At 43.5% G+C, this 20,776-nt stretch overlaps 1 protein-coding gene across 10 annotated transcripts in view; it reads left to right on the forward strand.

Annotated features, from left to right (window-relative positions):
- Positions 1-9,351, forward strand: part of PLA2G4A (phospholipase A2 group IVA) — a 71,947-nt gene extending 62,596 nt beyond the window's left edge. For all 10 annotated transcript variants that reach the window (XM_086842764.1, XM_086842763.1, XM_086842762.1 and 7 more), the window contains 4 exons: positions 3,426-3,610; positions 6,506-6,701; positions 6,904-7,061; positions 7,897-9,351. In XM_086842764.1, coding sequence (XP_086698890.1) covers positions 3,426-3,610; positions 6,506-6,701; positions 6,904-7,061; positions 7,897-8,028 — 671 coding nt within the window. In that variant the 3' untranslated portion in view covers positions 8,029-9,351. The remainder of the gene's footprint in view (positions 1-3,425; positions 3,611-6,505; positions 6,702-6,903; positions 7,062-7,896) is intronic.
- The last annotated feature ends 11,425 nt before the right edge of the window (positions 9,352-20,776 follow it).

A 20,776-nucleotide genomic window follows, 5' to 3' on the forward strand; every position in this document is an offset into this window, starting at 1 on the left:
TTTGATTTAGATGGAAACAAAATGCTGGTTTGACAGAGCTCTGCACCTCTGACACAATTACTTTGGAGTGCCTGAAACTTCTGTGGGTTAACATGGGAAAAGTTTGACATGACTGCAGTTTTTTGCTGTTAGCCAAAGCCCACATTCATAAACCTGCAGTAACAACTCAGATCTGACAGCTGTGAGTGGTTGCATTATAGTCAAGAATAGTTAAAATCCCCTTGAAATGTCAGTAGTTAATATAAAATGTAGTCATTCAGTAATGTGATGAGTATCCACATTTTAGTGCTGTGAGTTTTCCTAATACATGGAAGAGGTGAGGAGCTCAGAGGCACAGATAAAAGGAGACTGTGGTGTAAAATTTAAATCCTTAGATTACCGTGGCACTGGATGCATTTAAATTGTGCATATTTATTCCTAACACTGGCAGTTTACCTGTCAGCTTGAGTGCAGAGAGAAGTCCGTATTGCTTTAAGACTTACTCTCTTTTATTGCCAGACACTCCAAAGGAGAAATAAGTGAATCAAAAAGGATATCAATAATACTTTCCATCTCCAGTTGTCCCAAACCCTCTGCAGAGGATGAACTGTGGCTGACCTGAGGCAATCTTACAGTCATTACTGAGGATTGAATTTAGGGTCTGCAGTGCCTGCAGCAGAGATCCCAGCTGCTTGGTCTGGAAGTAAAACCCTTGGCTTTGCTTTTCCACAGATTCTATTTGTGGAGATAATGCTAAGCATTTTCTTATTTCATCAGGAATGATTTCATTGTGAACTCAGAGTTGTTCTGTTTCTTTTCTTGGTGTTACAACACACCAGAACAATTTGAGAAGATGCCAAGTGCATAACAATGGGGAAAAATAACCCCTAATCTCTGCTTCCTTATTTCAGTATTTATGGAAACAGTTGTAGTAGATGGACGTCAGTAGCAAATGCCCTTCTCCTCATTCCACTGGAGCTGCCGTCTGTGGCAGATGTGGTCTCTAGCACATGCCCTCTTTATGATTTCCTAACAAATATCTGTCTGTGTATCCCATTGCTGGGACTGAGCTGGCTAAACATGGAGCTGGACTGGTAAACACAGACCCACAGATTTGTTACATCTGGAAAAGACCTTTAAGATCATCATGTCCAACCATCAACCCAGCACTGCCACTAAATCCTGTCCTCAACTGCCACATTCTCCCATTTTCTCCCAGTTTGCTGTTTGATGGGCTGGAAGGTAATAGGTATATAATAGGTAATAGGTAATAGGAATCCATCTTTCCTAAAAGGCTGAATATTCATGTTCCAGGCTGAGATTCTATAAAGACTGTGATTACTGAAACCCACTTATATGGCTGTTATAAATTTATTGACAATATTAAGATGTTTTCTCCTTTAAAATATAGTAATTTTATTTTGATAAATTTGATTTTAAGGTCATAAGGACTGTAAGCAATAGGATTCATCTCATTCTTCAGTGTTGGGAGGAAGTTTGTGTGGCAGTAATAATACTCCCATCACAAACACTGTTACAGGTGATGCTGTTCTTGATTAAAGGTAAAGGATGTTTGAAATTTATTTTTTGTAACATAAGAAAAGACAAAACCTGAACAAAAATATTTTTGCAATTCCTTAGAAGTTCTAGTGAGAGCAAGGGTTAAATTATGTTTAACATGTCTTTGAACAAGAAGAAGAAAACCAAATTGGTCTACGTGTGCTAAAGTGAACTGTAGTCAGTGTGGGTTTTTTACTGTTTTTTAAAATTGTGATGAATTTGATAAATACTGATATATTTTCATTCATTTATGCTAATTCATGATTATGAAATATATCTGCTTTAAAATAGGCTTATAAACACACATAGCCCTTTAGCAATAGGCAATGATTTAAAAGTGTTCTTTCCTTTAGAAATCAAGGCAAATAGTAGGGAAATGGTGCCTCATTACTTAGAAAAAAGTCCTCTCATAAATAGCAACAGAAGCAAAAAAAGGAATTTGTTTTAAGATTTTGTTTGTTGCTCACATGATGCTCCTGGAATGACAGGGACAAGAGTTAGAATTATTTTTGATGGATTTCATTTGCTTCAAAAATACCTTTTTTTTTTCCCTTTTCAGATTACTATCATTGTCAGTAATTAGGTGCCAGGAAATTCAATTGTAGCAGAAATAATTATATTTTTCTATCCAGCATTCCTTATATTACACTGCCCTCTACATATATGAGCATTAGATCTTTGTTAAAAAGCAAAACCATGCACTGGAAATATTTGTAAGGCCTGGAACAAGAAAAGACTGTGAGGGGAAAAGTTTTAAGTACAGCAGGGATAGTTTAGTAGTTTCCAGAGACTTTAATTTTCTGGTATCCATAGTGTGTGAAGACACACAGGGAAAATCATTGTTATTTCCTGAGCTGCACAGGAGGGAATGCTTGAGTTAGAGGAAACATCAGGTAGGGCTTAGAGAGAAGAGTAGTGGATACCAGACTGACACAGCACCAGCAGCAAGTGGCTGACAGGGAATTCTGTCCAGTGCCTAAATTATGGATATGGGTCACTAATTCTTTTTGTTCCTGGGAGAGTGGTGAGTGTGAGGTCATTAGGTCTGGTGCAGGTTTGAAAACAAGACCTGATAGTCCCAATTTAATGAGCAGAACCAGACACAGACAAGTGTCACAGGAGGGCAGAGCCACATTAAGGATTTTTGGACAAATTTGGGAGAGCTGGGAATGATGTGGGGTTGGGAGAGAACCTAGGAGAATAGGTTTGGGCAGGTGTTGTAGGACACTGAAGGGATCACAGAATATTAGGGTTGGAAGATCTCTGGAGATCGCCCAGTCCAGCCCCCTGCCCAGGCAGGGTTACCCGGAGCAGGTGACACAGGGGCACATCCAACTGAGTTTGGAATGTTTCCAGAGAGTTCTGTGCCCTTCCTGGGCAGCTGTTCCAGGGCTCTGCACCCTTCAAGGAAAGGAGTTCTTCCTTGTGTTGAGGTGGAACTTGTGCTTTGGTTTATGGCCATTGCTCCTCATCCTGTCACTGGCACCACTGAACAGAGGCTGGGACCATCTTGTGACACCCCCTGATGTCTCTGAATATCCCATAAACTTTTTCCTTTGTGTATTGATTGTTTGGGATGATGAAGTGAGGGTGTGAGGGCTGGGATCAAACCTGGGTGTTTGTCCCTTTTGGTTCACCTCAAGCTACCTCTGGGACTGCCTCTTGCACGTGGCCTCCTGAGGGCCCTTTTAGTTCTGGCTTTTCACCTCATTTTCCAGTTTTTGAGAGTTTTAGTTACACTTGAATTCATGGTGTGTTTACCTGGGATGCACTCTGCAGTTCAAAGTCCGTGCTCTCTCCAGAACTAAGGGAGACACTGGAAAGCCCATGAGAGCCTCAGTTCTTACGTCAGGTGTCCCTGCTTGGTTTTCCTGTGTTCCATGCAGATCCTGATGAGTTTGAGAGGATCTATGAGCCCCTGGATGTGAAGAGCAAGAAGATCCATATCGTGGACAGTGGGCTGACCTTTAACCTGCCCTACCCACTCATCCTAAGGCCCCAAAGAGGAGTGGATCTCATCATCTCCTTTGATTTCTCAGCCCGGCCAAGTGACTCCAGCCCTCCTTTCAAAGTAAGTGACACAGACCCTTCCTTTCCTGGGTTCAGGAGTTTAAGGTGACTCAGTTCTATTCCACATGGTCCCAGAAAGGCCTTGGTGCTATTGTATCTACAGCTTTGGAATATTTCTTTCCACATCAAGGCAGAATATTGCCCTGTGCCTCAGTTCCTGTTTACATGCCTTCCATGAGGCAACTGGCACAAAGAGGGATAATGAAAGTTCTTTGAAGCATGAGCTTGGTTGTTTTTATGGAAGTTTTGCTTTGGCACTGATTGCAGAGTTTTATTTTCTGTCAGAATTAAACAATTAAGTCATTTTCCATGCTGTACTCTCCCTCTGCCCAGCTGCTGTCCTCTGTGTGCTGTGATGTAAATGGATGCTTTCATGTCATCATCTTGCAGAAATGCATCATCTCAGGATTGCTAAATAAATAACCTTTTGGAATCAGGGCTAACTGTTCATTTACATCTCACCAGGATAATCCCAGCACTAGTTTAAGTGAGACTCTTAAATCCATCCAGACCAGAGCAAAACAGCAACAGGAAAACAGGGAGCAAGTGCCATGGCTGCCATGCAGAGGTGCAGAAAGCACAGCTGTCAGTCTGTACAACCTGCAGGTCACAGAGCGCCAACTGATCCCAAAGCCTTTACATGGATCATTTTAGAAACAAACATGCATCATTTTGGAAACTGCTACAGAAAACACAGCACTTCAGAGATGACTGTGAGGTTCTCACTTTGTGCTGTGGTCTAGTGGGCATGGCAGGATTTGGTGGATCTGTGTGATCTTGGAGGTCTTTTCCAATGTTAGTGATTCTAACATCCTCAAAAATGAGGCATTATTTATTTCAAACCCAAATGGATTTTTAAAATAATTTTTAAGGGAACTCAGGAAACATTCCTGTTTGAGAAACAATTGGCATTCCTTGTTGCTTTACAGATAAATTTCAGTTAGAACAAACAGAAAATTCTTTTCCTTCACCTGCCATGGAGTGACAAAAGCCCCAGAAAAACATTAGAAAATAACAGCAGTAGTAAAATGAGTTTGAGATGAGTGCTGCCAACTTCAAAGCCAAATTGCAGGAGAATAAAAAGGAGAAATTCCTGTAATCGCTAGGTCTCTTGGGGCTACTGTAGAGAATAGAGCACTGAGAAGACTTCTAGTGCTTGAGATCCTTCGTTTTTACTTAAATGACTGAATCCCAGAGTCTGTTTTCTCCTTTAATATTCTATTTGCATAAGAACATATCTCCTTTTTTTCTCAGGTATTTGCCCCAGCAGCTAAATTTGCTGATACAGCACTGCTATTGCCTCTGAAACATCTTTTTCCTCCCTTTTTTAACGTTCCACAGGTGGAGTCTGTGAAAAAGGCTGTATATGGTCACCCCTGCTACCCTTTGCTACCCAAAACATTTTGTCTTTGTCAGCTGCAATTTTCTGAGTTGTTTTGGGGAACATAGATTAATTAGCACTCTAGTGGCATCCTGAAGGTTTTTCTCTAAACTGTCATTTTAAAATGGCAAAAATTGCCTTAACCCAATAAAAAATGGGGGGAAAATTAGATGGTGCTTCAGGTTTTCCAGAAGCCTTTGTTGAAGGGAATGGTCCATTGTTTACGGAGTACAAGTAGATGTGTGCTGAGTCAGACACAGGTGTATTCCTGAGGCAGAGGACAGGAACAGGAACCAGTCTGTCCCATTGGTGCATTGCAAAGGGCAAATGCCACTTTAGAAGTGGTCTGTATCTATGGTAGCATTCTAATATTTTACTCCATTGGGAAATCAGCCAGCTGAACTTAATGACTAGAGCCTTGGTTTACCATTTTACACCCACTATCTCCTAATCTCTTGCGTATCCAAAACAGTCGTCCAAAGAAGGGTCCTATTTCATTGAAAACCAAGATTAAAGATGTTTGACCTTCCCTCTCCTCCCTCTCACACACCCTCATTACATGCTTTTGAGTCATTATTTACAAATTATTTTGTTTACTGAGTTGTCACGAGGAAAAAGAAGCCTGTTTTCCAGAGCTCTTCACACAATGTGCTTTGAGAGGCTGCTGTGTGTGGGGATTGACTCGGAGTACAACAATGTGTGGCCCGGTGTTTAGAAGCTCTCAGTGGTTGCCACAGCACGGGTACTGCTTTGCAAAGTAAAATTATGGATGGCTTTTCCCTCACTGTCAGCTCTGTAAATTCACCCCCAGGTTTCTGGGGCAGACCACATTCCTTCCTGTGACTCATGTGGCAGGTGGTAGAGCCTGGGCAGGGTGAGTGAGGTGCTCAGTTGGTCTTGCTGGGTCATCTGCACTGAGATGGACTTGATTAGTCCTGAGAACTACAGGATGGTTTGGTCTGGAAGGGATGTTAACCTCATCCCACCCCTGCCATGGGCAGGGACACCTTCCACTAGCCCAGAGTGCTCCAAGCCCTGTCCAACCTGGCCTTGAACACTCCCAGGGATGGGGCAGCCACAGTTTCTCTGGCCAACCTGTACCAGGGCCTCACCACCCTCACAGGGAAGGATTTCTTCCCAATATCCCATCTAGCCCTGCCCTCTGCCAGTGGGAAGCCATTCCCCCCTTGTCCTATCACTCCATCCCTTGTAAACAGTCTCTCTCCATGTTTCCTGTTGGCTCCTTCAGGCCCTGGAAGGCCACAGTGAGGTCACCCCAAAGCTTCACCTCTCCAGGCTGAACAATCCCAGCTCTCCCAGCCTTTCCTTCCAGAAGAGCTGTTCCACCCCTCTGATCATCCTGGTGGCTCCTCTGGACTCCTTCCATGTCTTCCTCTGTTGGAGACTTCATAATTTATGGATTACATTAACCAGCCCACATGATCCCTGTCTCTGCAAACCTCTTGACTTTGCAGTGGAAGCTTTTATGCACCTGCGTCTTTCTCCTCTTTCCAGGAAATCCTGCTGGCTGAAAAATGGGCTAAAATGAACAAGCTTCCTTTCCCCAAGATAGACCCCAACGTGTTTGATCGGGAGGGCATGAAAGAGTGCTATGTTTTCAAACCAAAGGACACCTCCTCGGAGAAGGACTGTCCAACCATCATCCACTTTGTGCTGGCCAACATCAACTTCAGGAAGTACAAAGCTCCAGGTGAGCTCACAGTTCCTGATGCTGAATCCATCTGTTCCTCTGGAATCACTTGATCGTTATGTACTAGGAATGTTTTTCCTCTGAAACAACTCAAGCTTTGTCTGCAGTCCTTAGAGAAATAATTCAAAGGAACCATTAAAAATAAGGTAATAAATCCTCAGCCCTAGCATTTGGATGGAATTTTTGTATTTGTCCTGTGCAGGCGTTCCCAGAGAAACACAAGAAGAAAAGGATTTTGCAGACTTTGATATTTTTGATGATCCAGATACACCTTTCTCTACCTTCAACTTCCAGTATCCTAATGAGGCTTTCAAGAGGCTCCATGACCTCATGGAGTTCAACACCCTAAACAACATGGATGTAAGTATGGGGGGTTAAAGGGCCTGGATTGTTACAGGGAGATGAGTGGGTCATGTAAGTAAAGCCCTAAATCTGCCCTACAGAAGGTACAGGGTTTTGCCTCAGTGTTTGCCTGATTTTCTCAGTTCTTGGTTCTCGGTCCTTGCCTTGGTTTTGCCATTTTACCATCCAAAGCCATTGAAGATTAACTGAGCAAAGGGGACTGTTAAAGATGTAAACATGATGTGCAGGATTTTATACTTGGGTATTTTGTCTAATTGGACAAAAAGGACACTACAAGTTTACAAGTTTTCTCTGTAGGAAATTTCTTTATCAGCTAACTCAGTAATAGTTATTTGTAATTGATAGTTGGCAAAACATGACATCATGATCCCAACATCTGTGGAGTGACAAGTGTAATTATCATCCCATATAAAGATATGGGGGTTTTAATCAATATAGTGAGGAAAAATTGTTACATCAGCACAAAGGAAATAAAAGTGAAGATTTAATTGTTCTCAACATAATAATTACTTTCTACATCCTTGAAATATGGATTTCCTAGTGCTTGGATTTACCCTTCTGAGTTTCACTGGGGTTTTTTAAATACTGTGTATTTCCATGTGACTTCTTTACTGTTAGTGGCCTCCCTCATATTTTTATTAACCACATTAAAATCAGTGTTTTATACACTCAAGAAATACTATTTGTACTAAAACTCATCAATCCCTTTGCTCAGTGATGGAGCAGAGCTAAAAGTGGGAGCAGCTGCTGTTAATGGGAGAAGGGGCTGTTCCTGCCCATTGCAAACTGGTTCAAATGTGAGTTTTCCTGCTGGCTGTGTTGTTCCCTGCAGGTGATCAAGGAGGCGATGATGGAAAGCATCGAGTACAGGAAGCAGAACCCCTCACGCTGCTCTGTGTCTCTCAGCAGTGTGGAGGCCAGGAGGTTCTTCAACAAGAGCAACCTCAACAACAACCACACGTAGAGGCTGGCCCTGCCCCACCCAGAAACTGCTCCTGCCTTTGGAACTGGAGTCAAAGGGACTTGAGTGGAGCATCCCTGCTCCTCACAGGGCTGTGCAACACTCCTGAACATGTCTTCTTCATGAAGTTCATGTTCCAATAGCAGTTTGTAATGCTTTTTTAAAGAGCTAAAAACATTTCAGTAGGCTGAGATCCTAATTTTTAAAACTGTGGACTTAGTTGGAGATCATTGGGTTCAGTGTCTTTTTGTTTTCTTATAAAATTGTAAACACTGGTTTCTTTTGGGGGGGTAATTGATTTTTAATTGATGTAAACTGGGCACAGCTTCAAGTGTAAGATGGAATTAGGAAAAAAAAAATTGAAATCTACTTTACTGCTATATGAGAATGTCTGTACTGCTCAGCAAAAACTAAACCTCTGATATTTTCTTTTTCTTTTTTAATTCTCAAAATTACATTGCTTGAGCTCTTGAGCTACTGGCAACCATGTGTTAAATTATTGTCAGTTTGTGTATTTCTGACCTGAACGTTTCATCATAAATTGACAGTGATTTTGCATTTGAGCATGATTAAAGCAACACATTTCTGCAGAGGGACAGTGGCAATGTGTACTGGGGATTGGTAAAATGTGCCCAGGTAAGAATGTGAAGCCTTGAGGGCTATTTAAAAAATATATTCTTAGTACTTTGAATAATGAAAGACTGTGCATAGACAGAGATTATTTTAGTGCCATCTCAACCAGTATTGCTGTAACTCTACAAATGCACAGAAAATGCAGCTGCACCTCTGAAAACTTTAATTGCTAAAATCAGTAAATCTCTGGAAAGGGAAATAATTACAATGCATTTCTTTTAACAGCCACTGCACCTAAGAATTGTGGAATGGTTGGGGTGGAAGGGACCTTAAAATTGATTTCGTTCCACCCACTGCCATGGGCAGGGACACCTCCCACCAGCCTAGGTTGGTCCAAGTCTACATGCAAAGTTCTGTGGTTAAATAACATTTCCTGTATTATCAATAAGTTTTATTTCTGTTTGAGTTAGTGCATGTTTAAAATCATCAAGAGAGAAAATAAAAGTAACTTATCTTAGTGCTGCATAATTTAAACATGTTTCATAAATTCTGGAATACAGAAAGGAAATGGTACCATTATATTATTGTAATATTTTCTTTTAAATGTCATCTTTCCTTTTGGTAATGTAATATTTGTATTTTTTATTTTATAATATGTACCTACTCTGTTTTATGGAAGAGTTTTATCATGCTTTATACAGTTTATATTATCACAGTATTACCAGATGATAAAAAATAAAACTATATTTGTCACCTGCTGTTTTCAGACAGTTTTATTATGATAATTTGTGGGCTATTTTCAGTTCTTCTGTGAAGAGATGTGGAGCAGCTCGATGGTGTGGGGCAGCTCACAAGACTGACAGTGCAAAGGATGAGTCTTTGCTGCCTTTAATCTTGGATTCCTTATAAAGCAGGAGAATTCCTTAGACATTATTTAAAATAATGTGGAAGGAGAATAATAGTGCAGGAAAAACCCTCTTCTGACACACAATTTGACACCAACCACACATAGTTTTCCCATACCTAGAAATGTAATTCTTTGTTTCTCATTTTCCCTCTCTTTAATGCAGGTTCTTCTGCTTTCTGTGTACAGTATTTTTTTCCAACTCAGTGTGTGGTCCATAGGAGGCAGAAAAAGGTGGATTTAGAGAATTAATTATTTTGGGCTTCAAACATTGCTGTAGGGGTAGCACATGGAAGATCCTTCATGCCTCAAGGACATGGAAATATCACCCTGCACTGGTGAAGATGGTGTAGCCTTAGGGGTGAGCTCAGTTCCTGGGAAACACCTCTGGTATGGTCTGGAAACCAGCTCTGGTGGGCCCTGGAATCAGCTCTGGTGGGCCCTGGCAACAGCTCTGGTCTGCTCTGGAGAGCAGCTCTGGTGGGGTCTGGGACACCTGGCACTGAGCATGGCCTTGAGCTTCTCTTCCTGGGGACCCTGGGGGAGGCTGCAGTACCAGGATGGGCATTGGAAATCTGCCTGCCTTTACCAGCAGAAGGGAATGCTCAGAATAAACCCCACTGATCCGGGGAGCATTGGAGCTGCAGAGCGGTGACCTCAGCATGTTTGTATTGGTGAGAAGAAAATCCATTTTGGCAGGGAATGGGGCGGCAGCCAATGCCCTTTCCCGTTCCCCTGGGCATGTTTTATCTGTGGGATGAAATCTGAGCCCTGAGTGTGAGTGATCACCTGCAGAGCTGTTCCTACAGAGCACACAGAGCTGGTTTTCCAGGAGAGCTGCTTGTGCACAGGAGTGGATGTGGAATCAAATGTCAGTTGTGCAACTACTTGTGTTGACATAACAGGTTTTGCTCCGGTGCTCACTGGAAGCAAAGCCAAGCAGACGTTTCCTGGAGCTGTAAATTCACCCCTCACTGGCTCCTGGTACCTGGGATGGACAGGTTTGTGAGGGATGTGACTCACGCAGGAGGTTACACAGGGCCCTTCTCATGCAGGGTGGAAGGCAGGGGCTGTGAGGGTTCCCTGTAATTCCCCATGGCAACACAAACACAGCACTGCTGTGCATGTGAGGAGCAGGCACTGAGGCAAAGCAAGGACATGACAACTCCTTAACCTTCAGACAACCAAACCCCACAGGACTGGGCCCAACAGAAACAGGAATTCTTATGTGTCTGTGTAACCCATGAGTGCCAAGCCCCACAGACCTGAAATTAGAGAACAAAGACCGAGCCAAAACACTCCTGATTTCATTAAGTTTTGCCAGGAGATGTTTGAGAGCAGAACTCCCAAAGCAGGCAGCCATGAACTTGAAGAGACCCATGTGGTAGGAGAGACCTGGATCTCAGGGGTGCCAGAAACACAGCCAGGTCTGAGAAAGACATGGGGGCAAAGGGGGCACTGAAAGGGCAACCCCAGCTGTGATGGAGTCACTAATGCTGGGTCTGATGTCTGCAGAGGGAACTTTCTGCAGCACCTGGGGCTTCCCTGCCACTCCATCTTCACCTGGAGCCAGCAGCCCATTTGTGAGGCTGTCCTGAGGCCTGTCAGAAAGAACTGAGGGAATTTAAAATCGAACCAGCTGTATACTTAAATATTTTGTCTTTATTCAGTACAATGCTCTTCCAGTGTGTCCTCCTCATAGGCTGTGGCCAAACTGCCCACAGAAACCTGGGAACCTGGAGGTGGTTTTGGCCTTTGTATCCCTCTCAAATTCTCATCCAGAGACAATTCTCACTTGTTTTAGGCAAGTCAAAACTGAGCAGGGAAAAATAGGTAGCTCTGGGCTTATTTTGGAGTGAAACTGTAACTTCTGGCATTAAAGAATAAACAACACTGGTAAAGATACACCTCCCATCCCTGGAAGTGTCCAAGGCCAGGTCAGACAGGGCTTGGACAACTTGGGGTAGTGGAAGGGGATGGCACTGGGTGGGCTTTAAGGTTTCTCCCAAGCCAAAACATTCCATGATTTTATGATTCTAAAGTTAGATAATTTTTGGTGCCATTTTGTAATTTAGCTGCATTTCTGCTCCTCACCCAGCTTTTTGGATGGATGGCCGGGCCAGCACTGGCAGCATGGGACACGGGACTTGTGCCAGGCAGTCTGTCAATTCTGGGATGAGGAGGAGAATGTGGGAGATACCCTCCACATCCCAATGGTGCTTAGCACCTTCCAGACACTTTCTCACAGCTCGTTTAAGGCATGTGCTGGAAATATAGAGACCAGAATTAACGCCATGGCTTTAAAAGAGATTGAGGGAAGTGTTTGGCCAGCGTGTTTGGTAAGCAAAGACACTGACGCTTTGCAGCTGTGGATTCAATGCAAATCCTGGTTCGGTTTTACCAAACCCCAGGGATTTGTCTGAAGGCGTTTCTGTGTGACTCAGCCCCTGCTTCTGGCACTAATAATCCCTGGATGCTGCCAGCACAGAGAGAGACAGCCTGGAGGGCTGGGGTCCGGTCTGTGATGAGAAGGTCCCTCTGCTCCTCCATGGGGCTCTCGCTGTTGGCTGTGGACTGTGGGATGAGGGATGGGAGCAGAGGCTGAAAGGAGGGAGGTTTGCATCCAAACGTGTGCCGTAGGCGGTCTCAGAGTTTGCTTAGGATGTTCCTTTACAACACGGGGAGGAAGCTCTTTTGAACTGATGCTTTTTTGACTTTGCAGAAATCCAGAAGTTAGTAATGCTGTTTAACTCCAGTTTGCTGTTCCTCCCTCAGCTTCAAGCCTCTTTTAACACCTTGTTTAAAACCACATTTCAAACTCATTTTTAGGTAAAGAAATTGATTCCAAGGTGATACAGAGCAGGTTTCGATACCCCACCAGACCAAAGGACTTTTTCTGATGTTACCTCTGTGTCTTTTCTGACTCTTTTTTCAAGGGCTGCCAGAAAATAAATGAGAGAATAATTTGACATCTGAAATCCACTATGTCTTTATTACTCACTTCCTTTTCTTTTATTTTGGGATATTGTGATCATAGAATCATTAAGGTTGGGAAAGACCTAACAGAGAATCAAGTCCAACCATCAGTCCAGCTCCACCACCAGGTTAAGCATTAAACCTTGTCCCTAAGTGCCAGATCCACATGGTTTTTGAACACCTTTTGAACACAAGGATGGTGACTCCACCACACTCCATGACGTGGCTGTGAGCTGGGATACCTGGAAGGTCCAGCAGCAGGTGTGGGGTTGTGTGAGGGAGCAGTTTTTCAATGTAAATTGAGGTACGGGAAATACAATCTCCTAGATTAACACAGGTATTTATACAGTTAAATATATATATTTAAAATTTTTGTTCAATATATGGACTGTCATTGCTCAAGACCAAACCCACCCCACTTTTCTTCTAACCCCTGGGGCCAGTGCATGTCTCTATATAAAGGAAGTATTTAAAGTACCAAAGATAATTGTCCTGCTGTTTGGTCCCTGCCATGAAAGGGCAGCAGTGTTGGGGTTGGTCTTTGTGCTTGTAAATTATTTAGTCCCAGTGGCAAGGAGGGTGAGTTGTGCAAGCAACAAAATGTGATGAGAGTGACCTAAATGTAATAAAATGGCTAAAATCGGTGAGGATGTGAAAAGCAGGTGAACACTGAGGGACACTCAATTGCCTGCTTTAGGCACTCCCAGGGTGAGAAAGCCTCTGTCTTGAAGGCCGCAGCCTCTGGAGTTTTGTACATTTTAATTTTAATCTAGATGTTTTTCTTCCAGGCAGTGATAACTGCCCACAGTATGAGTCAAATTCCTATCAATCTGAGTGAAAATTTGAAGGCACAGAGATAAATCTAACACTGAGTTTTGTAGTAAACCTAACCATCTTTCTGCTATGAGTTCTACCTCTGCCCAACCAAGGCAGTTCTAACCTCTTGTAACCCAGGACAAGAGTGGTCTTTAATCAGTGTCTCATAATTTTCCCTTTCTATTTAATGTTTTGCTTTAGAACTTGTTTTTGGTGCATTTATTTAAAAGGATTTAGCAGGAGAGATCTGGACTGGACCAATGGCATGCCTGATACACAGAGTAGAAAACAGATCAGCAAATATCATAGAATGACACATGGGTTTCATTGGAAGGGACCTTAAATTTCATCCAGTTCCATCAGCAGGGACATCTTCCACTATCCCAGGTTGCTCCAAGCCCCATCCAGCCTGGTCTTGGACACTTCCAGGGATCCAGGGGCAGCCACAGCTTCTCTGAGCACCCTGTGCCAGGGCCTCCTGATGGTCACAGGGAACAATTCCTTCCCAATATCTAATCTAGTGTTGGTGGAGCTGATTGAAATGAAATAAACCCACCAGACTCACTTTGATTCCTTAAATAGATGCTAACAAGAAGGAGGGGATGGCCTAAAGGACAAGGTCCAGACCCAGCAGCCCCTTCTGTGTGTGTGACTGGAAGTGTGAGGCCAGAGCTCCTCCTGTGAACATACAGCAGGGGCCAAGCTGGACAAACATGCCCTGGGAGTTGTGCACAGGAAAGTTGCTCCCTTGAGCCTGGCATATGGATCTGAAGGCAATTTGCTAGTTGAAGTTTGGGTTCCTTTCAAACCAGAATGAGGAGTTGGAGCCCTGCAGCTGCACCATGTCTGAACAGCTGAATTTGGTGAAGTTTGAAAGTTTCACTCCAACGTAAAATTCCAGCATTTGTGTTCTACAGTGTGACCAAAGCCAACTCTTCTGCTCTGTTGTGTAATGTAATAAATGTCAGGTTGACAAATTCAACTCCATTGAAATTTTTTTTATAACATGGTGTTGTAAGATGCACTTAACAAAAATTTGTTGGCTTAAAGGATGCCACTGAATCACTGTTCTTTGATGGCAAATCCTTGCAGTGGAAAACAGCCCTTGCTCATATTTTCCCAGTTCCCTGTGTGGTGGGACATCGAGGAAAGCCCTTACAAAACAAAGACCTTGGTGTTATGAATCCGCAGGTAATAGCCAAGCAACGGTATTTTGCCTTCTAAACAAACACAGGGTGTTTAGGAAAAATAAAAATTACATGAAGATCCAGCCTTTGCTTCCCAGCAGGAGGAGGACACAGTGCTCGAGTGGCTCCCAGACGGTTTGGTGACATTCTTCCTGGATGCACAAACAGCTTTTTGCAGGACATTAACACCAGGTGCCCCTGAGCAACCAGGCTGTCCCTCAGGGAACCTCTGTGACTGAATGAGTGGCTCAGGGACAACACAGTTGGTACTTCAAGCTGCAAAAAAAGGTGATTAACCTTGGAACAGAAATCATTTCAGTAGAAAACTGGACAGGTTTCGGTCGTCCCTTACAGGAAGGCACATTTATCATCAGATTTTCCTCTGGAATCTTACCCCAAAACTTGATTTTCTCTTTCTCTACTTCTCAGTGGTAAAGCAGGAAAAATAATTGGAAGTATTTTCTTTTCTTTTTGCCTCAGAATTCTGTACATGGATACAAGACATTTATGACTGAATAGTTGAGCAGCTTTATGTTTTTGGATTCTCTAGGCAAGTGTAAGGAAAACATGGACAAGGCACTCTCAGTGCCTGTGAGCACTGAGCCCCCCAGTTTAACCCAGCCCCCTCCACCTGTGAGTGCTGCTCAAGACTCTAAGTTTAGTTAGTTAATGCACGGTTAATTGCCAAGTGATTTAAATATCAATACACCCATTTCATAGGGCTGTAGCTATTAAAACTTTTGCCAGCCCATAGCTCACATTATGAACAAGGACAAATAAAAGGAACATATACCTCTGCTTCTAAAAGTAGGAAAATCGAGATTTCCAATGATTTTGGGGTGCTGACAAACTGGTGGCCTTTCTCTTATTCAGCAGGAATTTCAGGAGTTAGTGAGTGCCTGGGAGGGACCTTGGCACTGTGGCTGGCAATTGTAGTGTGGGATCCTCACATGTCTCTCATATTTTGCTCAGTGCCTTATTGGTTTTCTTGCCTTTAGGTATTTTCAGCTGTAAAGACCTAACAGCTAAGTAGCTCATAAATTATTATGTATCACTGAGAAGGCAAGAAAGAAAATGAGACTCTTTGGTTTGGTTTAATTTTAAACAATAAGACTTTTTGATGCAGATAAACACATACATTTATTTATAGCAGTTGTTCTTTAGAGACAACAGAGCAAACATAACATTCAAGGTGTGTCAGATTCAGCAGCAAATTTTGGAAGAATCCCTGACTTTTTGTGAGCTCTGAGTTGTATCTTGGGTAATGTTTTCTGGGTCCACTTTACTGCAGTACTTCAGCTGCTGTGGTTGACATTCCATACATTCATCCATAAAAATCCCAGAATGGTTTGGATGGAAAGGCACATTTAGGGTCATCTTGTTCCAACCCTCTGCCATGGGCAAGGACACCTTCCAGTGGATAAGATCTGTTGGTTTGCTATTTTAAGAGGAGGACTCAGATGATAGTATGATCGAAGGTTTGATCTCAACCCTTTGGTTTTTTTTTAATCAGGAGCAAAAATTACGACCACTGTTTCCTAAACTTGTTTACTCTTTTCTCCCATCTTCATTTCCCCTGCCTTGGGTCCTGTGAAAGTCCTGAAAGTCACAAGGGGAAATCTCAGATTAAACATTTTCTGTGTCAGAATTCCATAGTGAGGGGACTCACACAGAGGCAGGGTTGGAGGAAGAGCCCTGGCACAGGGTGCCCAGAGAAGCTGTGCGTGCCCCTGGATCCCTGGAAGTGTCCAAGGCCAGACTGGATGGGGCTTGGAGCAACCTGGGATTGTGGAAGTTGTCCCTGCCCATGGCAGAGCTGGAACAGGGTCCTTCCAACCCAAACCAGTCAGGGATTCTATGAAGAACGTGAGAAATGGAAGCATCAAGAAAAGAGAAGAAATTTCAGCATTTCTTCCCCACATTGCCATGGACATCCCTAACAGCCTGATATCCATCAAAACACCAGTGGAAATCATCCAGCCTTTTTCTGTGGCCTCTGGCTGGCAGCACTTCCAGGCTGCCCAACCCTTCAGCCAAACAGGAGCATTAATGAGCCATGACGTTTTCCCCACAGCATCGTGCATGGCATTGTTTTAAGTCTCCAACCCTGAACTAAGCAAACTCTTCATTCCTTCTCAGTTAATATTTACCTGCACAAATGAGGCTGGATTGTTTCACAGCTTATTTTGTAATCGTTACCTGCTTTATTTTGTTTTCCTGACAACGAATCACAGAATCCTGAGGCTGGAAGACACTCAAATATCGTATCAAACTATGGCTCAGATCCATTGGCATTCTGATTAAGGACAGTTGTGCAGGATCTGAATTTTTATCCAGAGCAACCTCTCTCCAATTAGTGGCTAAATTTGTTTTGGAATTCAACAAACAACTCCACAATGAGAATTGTTTTTTAGGAACTCAAGGAACTTTTCAGAATTGTGTAAAAACTACTAGAATTATCTCTTTGGAAATCAAGGAAACTTTCAGAACGACAAAAAATATCTCCAAAAGTCATGAATTTGTAACAGTGAGAAATGTTAACAATTAATTTAACACTTCCTTGGTTTAGAATTAATACAGGATATGTTTCTTTGATGTGAGAAGAAAAAAAAGATCTTGGAGAATGTTTTGTTGGCGCTCTGAAATGGACGTGAATGTAAATTGTCAGTGACAGTTCCTTCCAGCACTAAGCCAACCCTCTGTGGCTCTGTGGAAATAGGGTGGTTTCAGTGGGCACAAAATTGATGGAGTGGCTCAGCAGTCCAACATTTTTTCCCTGTTTCCCCTTTGTAAATTCTGTTAGACCCTGTGTTTGCAGCAATGCTCCTATTTTGTTCCTTGTCTCCTAAACAAAATGTTTAATTGAAGTTTTGTCCAGGTGACCCTCCCAGAAGTGTTCAGTTGTCCCCATACATTGTTTCTAAATCAGAATGACAATAATAATTAGGCAGATCTAGCAGCATAGGGAGGGAAATATGTCATTCCAGGCACCATACAGACTTTTCATTCTAGCAGGTGAAGTGTTTAAATTCAAATATCATTTTTGGGGAGTACTTTGAAGAAATTTGTTTGCCTGTTGCTCTGCTTGGCACTGACAAGAAATGGTGTAAATAAATAGAGAGCATGCACTGGGCTGGGTAAGAGGTTCATTTTCCATAAAAATCTGATGGGGGAGACAGAGAGTGCTCTTCTTCAGGAACTTTTGCTACAGACTGAAATGTAGGAGACACAAAAAGCAGTAGCATTTCCCACCGATTGCCTGCAGATCAAGAAAGTTGCAAAGGCAGCTGGAGGTGACTTCAGTCAAATAAAAGTGTGCTGAAAGGAATGGGGAAGGTAATGGGCTTTTGATGTACGAACATATATATATATTAAAGACTCCCTTGTTCTATGAAGGTGCACAGGGAGGATAAAGACATTCTCTGGTTTGCAGGATTGCCAGGGAAACCAGCTCCTTGCTGGCAGAGGGGCTCCTGTGCCCACGCTGCTGTCACTGGTGAGGGAAGGGGCCCGTGGAGCTGCTGCCATCCTGCTGCTCCCTGGAGAGCAAGCCAAGGGTGAGGACAGGGAGAATGTGTGCACCCCATTCAGGGGAAAAGCCTGAGCCAGGGATGGAAACAGTGCCTGGGCTTTGCGGGAGTTCTGTGCGAGGGAAAGGCCGGGGGGAGTCACTGCTCTGCTGCCCTGAAGGGAAAGGGTTTCATTAAAACACCTGCAGCGCTCCTCATGGAACCGGGGCTTGGAGCAGCTGGATCCAGCCAGTGGCACCTCCAGGGCTCTTCTTCTCCCTTCAAGAGGCAGAAGAGGCTCCACTGGGGTCAGTGCAGAACAGAAACTCAGAGTTTTCTCAAAAGTACCTTAAAATATTGGTAGTGCCCTCCACAATTTATAAACTTTTTTTTTTTTTTTTTTTTTGAGAGAGAGAGAGAGAGCTGTGAGGAATTGTGGAATGCCAGGGTGTTTTAGATTGGAAGGGACCTCAAAGTTCCTCCCATTCCATCCCCCTGCCATGGGCAGGGACACCTTCCACTGCATCAGGTTGCTCAGGGTACAAATCCAGACAAATACATTTTACTAAAGTGATTAGAAGCTTACTTAACTTTGGCTTCTTTCCTTTGATAAAAACATGGGGTGGGTTTATAGGATGTTTTCCTTGCTGCCAATTGTTATGTCCTTCGTCAGTATTCAGAAAGGCTTGAATAGATCAGCAATAGAAAACTCAGCCCGTAAGTTATAGCACACAGTCAGTGATTGGGTACTCTGAAGTACTGTCTTACCCGTTTCTCAAACTGTAAATATTTTCCCTCTTTTTTTTTTTTTTTTTGTAAAATAAATCTATTTTTAAATGTATACAATGTCTTGCCTCAGTGATCTCTTTGTACTGAATTTCAGTGACAAACCAGATTTCCCCCTGCTCTTTTTATTTCCTCTTTCAATCTGTTGCTGATCATAACCTTGTGTTTGTAACGTGAAAGATCAAGATATGATAGACTTGCACTTTGAAGTTTTTGCCCAATTTGACTAATTTCTTCAGTAAAAGGTTTGTTTTTCTTCATTCAGTAGTTTGTGCTCAAAACATGGATATTGAATATTCACTTCTCACTTTAAACACAAGTAATTTTAGCTTAAGGACACTGGAAAACACAGTAGGGACTTTTACTATGGAATTTTGCAATTCACTGCATTACAGTGTTCCTGTAAAGGCTGTAGAAAACTGAAGCTGAGGCCAGGAGAAGGAGTCAAGGGTCTGTGTGGAATAAATTGATAGCAAAGATGTGGAGAAAGAACAAATTGCTGATTTGGTGTGCACACAGCTGCAGCAACCCGAGCTTGGTGCTTGGAGCATGAGGAGACCTGAAAGCTGGAAATGGAGGCTGATTCTCATTTTGTTCAGTTTCTGTAACTGTCCTGATGTGTCTTTTCCACCTGCCTTCCTCACCCTGATGCTGCAGGACCGTGCTGGGCCCTGCCCCAACACAAACCAGTCCCACGAGCAGCATCTCCCGGTTTCTGGGCGCCACCTCTTGGTGCTGGGATGGCTCCTCCGTTTGGTGCTGTCAGGAAAATTAATCCACAAACACCAGAGGTTTATGTCCAAAAAGGAGACAGAGGAGTCGTTTTTCTTTATTCGAATAAAGGCAGAGGCCATGGGGCATTCCCCTGGGGTCTCTCAAATTTTTGGAGGGCGCAGCCTCCTTTTTATCCTCATTCCCGGCCGCTTGTCCCTTCTCCCTTTCCCCATAGGCTGAGGTACTTGAGAGGTACAGGCTTCCCGGAACGCCTGACACCTGGGGTACCTTCCCCCCCCACCCCCAATGCATAATCCCTTCTTAACTTTTATGGAATTCATAGTGTTCTTTCAGTGCCTCTTTGATCTTCTACTGGAATCCATCCCATTGTTTCTGTCGTCTCTCACTGATAGCTGCATCTTATCAACTGACCCACAGCTTGTTTGTGAAGACAAACTCATCATTCCTCTCAGTGCTGAACATGGGGCCGAGGGATGGGCTGTGCCCAGATTTCTGTTCTTTACCGAGGAAAGCCATGGATGTGAGGGACAGCAGCTCATCTGAAAAGTCCCGGCGGCAGCAACTGGAAGTTTAGTACTGCCACCCAAGGAAAAGAGAAATACCTGCACCTCTGAAACCAGTTCCAAACCTGCCCTTGTGAATGACATGGTTGTGACCTGAAGTGGATTTTAATGTTTTGGGTCAGATCAGGATTGTCTGGTTGGGTTTTGTTGCTGTTTTACTCCTTATTATTGTTTTTGTGGGGATTTTTAGTCTGCATGAGTAGCCCATGCCAGATCTTCCAGAAAAACCCACTATATCCCATAGGGAGACAGCGGTGTGAAGTGGAAACATCACAGGATGAGGTTCAGCATCCTGTTCATTAACTCACACAAGCACAGGTGCATTTCTCCACTGCCTTTTCAGTCATCCATCCAGGCTCTTGCACAACTGATTAAAGTTTCAATAACTGATGAGGAGAATGCATTTTGGATCCTTTGTTGTTCTCGGGAAGGTGGATTTCCCGGGATGGTGCCTGCAGGAGGGGTTTAGGGACTGGTCTGCCAGATCTGGGGCGCATGCAGGGAGCAGCCCAAGCAGATGGGAATGGCTTTCCTCGGGATCCCGCTTGGATGAGAGCTCATTCCTGAGCTCCCTGGGGCTCGAGTGGCTCCTGAGAGCAGGAGTTGAAGAACTGCAGATGAAAGGTGGGATGGAAGGTGAGTGTTTTAGCTTGAAATGAGCCCTGTGCCTGAGCATCACTGCGTTCGAGCACTCGTCCCTCC

This window comes from Cyanistes caeruleus, chromosome 9 (assembly GCF_971803275.1).
Source record: "Cyanistes caeruleus chromosome 9, bCyaCae1.hap1.1, whole genome shotgun sequence".
NCBI classification, from domain to species: domain Eukaryota; kingdom Metazoa; phylum Chordata; class Aves; order Passeriformes; family Paridae; genus Cyanistes; species Cyanistes caeruleus.